Source organism: Lolium rigidum, chromosome 7 (assembly GCF_022539505.1).
Source record: "Lolium rigidum isolate FL_2022 chromosome 7, APGP_CSIRO_Lrig_0.1, whole genome shotgun sequence".
In the NCBI taxonomy this organism is placed as follows: Eukaryota; Viridiplantae; Streptophyta; class Magnoliopsida; order Poales; family Poaceae; genus Lolium; species Lolium rigidum.
Window position 1 is genome coordinate 7,262,463 of NC_061514.1, and position 6,674 is coordinate 7,269,136.

The following is a 6,674-nucleotide window of genomic DNA, read 5'->3' on the forward strand; positions in this document are numbered from 1 at the left end:
GACAGATAACTCCCTGTGAAATGGGAGATTGCCAACCTAATTCTTGTATAATATGTCCAATGTTTCAAAATTTGTTTTCCAGATGGTTTGACATATCTGTGAGAAAGGCTCTTTGCATTGCTGGAAAAAGCAGAATACATTACTTAATTACTTGATTGTAGAAAAGACTGAAATAATGTATTTAGGTACTATCACAAGACATGCGTTTCGCTTCCCTTTTCTTGTGGTTAGTTGTACCGAAAGAAAAATGACAGAATGGAAAGATTCTAGGTAAGCATACTGGAAATATCTTCCAAATCAACGTTGATCTAGATAAGCTACATAATCATTTATACAGAATATTAAAATTATATATAGCATAAAAAGGAGAAATTTGGCAGCGTACCTCACAAAAAGAGATATGCTTACCTTCTTTTGAAGAAAATGCAAAGGTGAATATGGGTTTGTCTACCTAGCTGACTCTGTAGTTTTCATCCAAAACTAAAGGACACAGTAGGTACAAAGAAAGAAGAAATGGACAAATGTTTGTAAAAACAACTGATGCAATATAATTGGGAGCATATAGACCAGAATGGGACGTTTAAAAGGCAAGTAATTTGTGGCAAGTGCATACAAATTAGTGACTCAAGAAAAAAGTTCGCTTGCCTCCATGTCATGACTTATTTTAATACCACATATTTAGACATATTTTTGTATGCATCTAATGTGCACATCAAATCAACCATAAATCCCTTCCTGGTTATTGATGCTTCAGATCACCAATGAAATAGGAAACTTAAGTACATGAAGACCAAATCAAGTTGTAGAAGAACAGAGCTACAACGCTATATCTCTGCACAAAAAATCCACCCTGCAAGGCTGCAACAGAAAATGACTTCATAACTCCAGATTACAAAAACGATACATGGAATTAGAGGAAGTGTACTTTGCCTGTTTTCGTATGTTATGGACATGGCTAACTTGCAAGCGATTATCCTTGTAGAAAAGCAAGGTGTCACCTTCAAATGCCTGTTACAAAAAGGGTTAGATAGTCAGTATACACCAAAGAGATATCAATACGTTGACACAGGAATTACATTGTTTTCAACATTTAATTCGCTGGCCACCATGATCACCCCGTGGATGCTGCTGCTCTTTCTATTGGATATGCAGTCTGAGGAGAGAGCTGGCTCGCTGCTCGAGGGAGGGAGTGAAGGAAGCTCACCCGACCCAATCGACGTGATCTTCCACTGGCCGCCCTCTGCGCGTCATTTACTCCTCCACTGGCCGCGTCTTCGGCGGCCTCCTCTCGCAGCTCTCTGATGTGAGTGTCGCTTGGCCGGCGTTGAGAAATGGAACCGGATAGGAAAGTTCATTGGAGAAATCGAGAGAGGAGGAGAAGTTCCTTCCTCCATGGCTGCATCATCATCGTCTCCGGTCACCAGCCCACCACCACCGCATCAGATCCGCGCGAGGAGGCCGAGGACAGCGACGCGGCCATGCCTCTCCGGAGGGCCGCCGTGGAAGAGGACAGGGCGGAGGGCATTGGCCCTATGCTGGAGACGATGGGGTGGTGGAAGAGATAGAGAGAGAGAGAGTGCGGGGAGGAAATCGTGGGGCAGTTTCCTTGTAGGATGTCTCCATAAAAAATTACAGCGGTTCAATAACATGGTATGTCCACCCACAATAAAAGAAGGACCAGCAAGACATAAAGAAAAAGGAAAAAAACGAAAATTACAAGAGAGTGCCCGACGTGCACACAAGAAAATCACAGTGAAAATTCATATACGTGTCTACCCAGCATTAGTCCGAAAAAAAAATCAAAATTCTGAGAAAAAAGATGTTGGTTACCAAATAGTATAGTACTTCTTTATGGGAGAGTGGACGAATAGAACCTGGCGACATATGAACCGGCGTCAAGTCGTTATGTGATTGGTGTAGAAATATGTGTGGGGTCTACAAGTAAAGGTAGGTATTCTCTGTAGTCTGTACCATGAAAGTAATCATAGCTGAATACATGAGTGTGGGCCCGTTTGTGTGCAGAGAGTGCGTAAAAAAATGGGCAACAACCATACTGGTCCCTGCACGAGAAATTCACTCGTGACACCCGTCCCCTTCCCACCTCTCTCTCTCCCCGATCTCTCGTCTTCCTCCACAACCGTAACAGTAACAGCTACATCAGGCTACTGCTCGTTGCCCTGAGCATCGAAAGCGGCAGAAGCAAGATCAGCGATGCTCCAGTGATGTACCGATTGATCTTGCAAATCAGAGCTGGTGGTTGGCACAGCCGATTCGTGCCGCCCGTCGCGGGTCGCCTCCTCTGCGTCGCATCAGGTCAGGTCACGCCGCCTCTCCTCCCGCGCGTCCGCGCACAACTGCTCCTCCAACGCGCCGGCGCCCCGCTCTCTGAAGAGGCTGTCGAGGGACTCGTAAGCGCCTCCGTCGAAGAAGAAGGGGAATTGCTCAGAGAAGAGGAGAGCGTCGAACAACACATCGGTGTCATGTGGCTCCGTGCCTCCGTCCTTGGCCGCTTCGTGGCGCTGCCACCTGCTCAGCCTCGAACTTTTGGACGGTGATGGTGGGGTGTGCCGCGGCCTCGTCGAAGGTGGACATGCCCTGCCACGAGAAATCCGGCAGGGCGTCGCTAGACTGGGAGCTGTGGCTTGATTCAGCATCGTGCTTGACGATGGACGACGCGTGCGCCGCGACGACTTCTTCCTCCTCGTCGACGAGGACGATGACCGGTGTTGTTGCTGCCTTTGCAGCCAGACCCGCTTCAGCGACGGGAGGCGTCGTCGTTGAAGACGGAGGACCGTCGACGCTCTTGTCCGCAGCGACGGGGAGAGTCGCTGTGGCGCGCGGCGTGCGCGAGCAGGGCGGCGCGGCCGCAGCAGAGCACCACGGCCTCCTGCTCGTCCAGCCTGGAAGGTGGCGGCGTAGGAGACGGAGGGTCGTCGACGGGGAGCTTCGCGGTGGCACGCGGCGTGCGCGAGCAGGTCGGTGCGCCCGCGGCAGAGCGCCACGGCCTCCTGCTCGCACCAGCTGACGACAGCGCATCGGGTCGCGCGCTCCAGCGAGTCTGTGTGTGGTCCACGCCTCCATTCGCACGGTCCAGCACCTCCGCGGTGCCGTCGCCGCCGCTTTGTACATACTCCGACGGATCTCGGGGCTCGAACGCCATCTCCGACACCGATGGCCGCAGGTTGGACGTCGCTGGCGAGGGAGAGTGCCTTAGCTGGTACGGGAAAACTGCTCCCCCCTCCCGTCTCTCTCCTCTGTGATGGGTCCCATCTATATGTATTCATGTCTGTATTGTTGACTTCATTGTAAAAATTCCAACCTGCTGTGGCAGGGCCCATCTCTGTGCTAGCCAATGGTAGAGCGAGTTCTGGACGGAGCATATGCCAGCCGGTTCATCCGAGGATTTTCCTTCTTTATGGGGAGTTCTGGTCAGGCCATACCCGGAATGCTCAAGTGATGAACTGCAGGGTGAAGATGAAGGAGCCAACTAGTAGGGCTAAAATCCGCGGCCAGCAGGGACATGAACTGCTGAAGGTGGCTGACCTTCACATGGTCCAAGTGCATTTCGGCCGGAATCGAACGAATTGGATCGTTGTCTATCGCCCCGAGTGTGGACGACGGAGAGGACTGACGCAATGATCTTGGATAGGGATGCTATGTTGGAGGACTGAACAACCGGATCCAGCGAAGGAATGGCGGCAATGACGATAAGGGTAATAACATAATTTTAAATAGCTATACCATTATAGCCCTTCGGAAAGTTGCGGTAAGTTCATTATCCTGATAAAAGTATCCCACTATAGCCTATTCCTCAGGCTGCCGCTGGACCTATCGCATGCTATTTAGAACCCCGGTGAACATAGATATAAAAATCTTCACACCTTTGAGAATCATATAAGCATCTAAAATGAATGAGGTAGGACTGACTAATTATACACCCCATATGCTTCAAGAACACTGAGTTTTAGGTTTAGTTAGAGTCAAAATTTAAAAATTTGACCAAATATGTATATCAGCACATATAACACCAAATGCATACGATACAAAAAATACAGATATTGATATTTTTTCCTACATAATCAGTCAAAATTGATAACGTTAAATGTTGACGAAAGCCAAAACACAGGTAATTGTAAATGAAGGATGTAATGCCTAAAATTATGGATAATTCCATTTGATTGTGCCACGTTTCTAACTATAGGTGTGGCAAGGGAGGAAAACACATCAGGATACCTAGGTCATGGAAATGCTTACACTCTAACCATATTGGAAATCGTAAGGCATCGTTTACTACTAGTGTATTTATGGGGATGAGAGGGGATTATTTTGTATCCCGGAAAATCTTCACTGCTGGTCCGTTTACTTCTTTGGTTTTGAACGAAATAATCTCGAGATATCCCTTCCCATCCCCTCTTATCTCCATATTTTTTTGTCTAAATTGAAAACTCTCCATCAGGGCATGTACAATGGGGTGACGTCAGCCTTTCCTTATAGTTGCCACGTCGGATTTTTGCTGAGCTGGAGGAGAGAGAAAAAAGAAAGAGAAGTCCTTCCCTTAGGTAAGGAATTTAGCTAAGGGTTCATAAGAGAAGACTATTTTCTCCATTGTACTAGTTGTCTTCTCTTAGATACACAATTTTCTACTAAAAATAACTAATTCTCATTTATTGCAAGGGATGACAATAAGGGATGACATGTTGTACACCTTATATTTATCGTCTTCTCTAGATGATGTGGATTACTAAGAGAAAGCATGTCTTTCCTACCATTATACATGCCCTTATACTAGTGTATTTTTGGGTATTTGAGGGGATTAGATGAACACCAAATCTTCTCCATTCTAGTATTCATTGGAAAGAAAAATAGGAGAGAAATAAACAAGGCCTAAGAGGTCGTTTGGTATCCATCATTTGGGCCTGGAATCCTGGAATTCATTTTGGAATTCTATAGGTGGGCTGTTTGGTTGCCACAGAATTGTGCTGTCATTTCATTTAGGAATTCTAGCAAAATGACTCCATGGGTAAACATGATTCCAAGCTGAAATCTGTCATTTGCAATTCTCTATGGAAGCCTCTACACATTCAATATTGAATTCTGCTGTCATTTGCAATTCCTGTGGCAACCAAACAAGTGTATATTTCTGAAATTACAATGTAAATGAAATGAATACATGTATTCATTTTAAAATGCTACAAACGAAATGAAAGCCTGGCTTCCAAACGACCTCTAAGGGAATTCCAACGTAAGAGAGCTTATCGTACGAGGATAGGAGATCTCCGGGGATTCAATTCCCGGGCACCTCCTGGGACGTTTTTCTTCCCTTTCCCATGGGTAACATCATCTCCACGCGGTACCAACGCGTGCGCCTGCGGGAGACGTTCTCCAGATGCGCCGCGGAGAGCGCCACGGCGGCGCACAACTTCGAGGTGGCCAGCTACCCGCTGCTCGACGGCATGGGCGTGGGCAGATACGTTAGCTCGACCACGTTCGGCGCCGGCGGCTACAATTGGTGCATCTTGTTCTACCCGGACGGATCTGGGGCCGACTGTGCCGGCTACGCATCAGCCTTCTTGCGTTGCGTTTGGCCGGCGGGAGGCGACGCCGCGAGGACCGAGTTCACGTTAGACATCATGGAGAACGACCCAGGCAAAGCACAGAGAGTCCGTGCCACCACCAGGCATACGTTTGCTCCGGCGAGCCAGTCGGGTCTGCCGAGATTCATCGAGAAATCGAGGCTGAGATCGTTGCATTCTCGCCTCAGCAATGGATACTTCACGGTGAGGTGCGTCCTCACTGTTATACAGGAACCACGCACGGGGTGCAAGAGGAACCTTAGCGCGGTTCCGCCGCCGGAGCTGTCTGGCGACCTCGAGCGCGCCTTGAAGGACGGGAGGGGCGCAGACGTCACGCTGGGCGTTGGTGGCCGGGTGTTCAGCGCGCACAGGTTCATACTCGCGGCGCGGTCGCCAGTGTTCAAGGCGGAGCTCTCTCATGTCTCATCCGACGACCGCTAGTAAGGTTACGCAGCACCTAGAGGTCGTCGACATGGAGCCGGACATCTTCGAGATGCTTCTTCACTTCGTCTACACGGATTCACTACCACCATGTAATGTAGATCGACCAAGGAGATTATGGTACCGCGGCGATGCAGTATCTGCTAGTGGCGGCAGATCGGTACAGGCTGGATAGACTCGATCAAGATGATATGTGAAGAGAAACTATGCAGAAGAAAATTGACTTGAAAACAGTGCTGAGCATGTTGGCGGTGGCAGATCGACACTGCTGCAAGCGACTCAAGGATGCCTGCAAGGCCTTCATATCACTGCCGGATGTAATGGGCGCAGTCGTGATGAGCGACGGATTCAAAGACCTCACGGCGGCCCATTGCCTCGGCCGGGTGGTCTAATAAGAATCCTGAGAGGAAGCAAAACGAGCCCGAAATTATGCAGTAGGGACATGATCTAAATATCAGTAAGCTTGATTGTGTATCATTTTGATTAGCCGGAAGCAAAACGAGCCCGAAATTTGCCAGCGGTATGAATCATACTTCTCAGATTTTTAGTAGTGGTATCAGTTTTTATATACCGTTGGATGGACCAAAATAAAGGGTTGTTATTTATTTGAGGGTACCACGAAACAACTTAAAAAATAATAAGAAGAAACAAACAACGATG

The 6,674-nt window shown here is 48.2% G+C and overlaps 1 protein-coding gene across 1 annotated transcript; it reads left to right on the forward strand.

Annotated features, from left to right (window-relative positions):
- The first annotated feature begins 5,327 nt into the window (after positions 1–5,327).
- On the forward strand, positions 5,328–6,211 carry LOC124670842 (BTB/POZ and MATH domain-containing protein 1-like). The gene is given in 4 exon segments (XM_047207313.1): positions 5,328–5,660; positions 5,856–5,983; positions 6,015–6,111; positions 6,113–6,211. Coding segments are annotated over 4 exon segments (657 nt in total).
- The last annotated feature ends 463 nt before the right edge of the window (positions 6,212–6,674 follow it).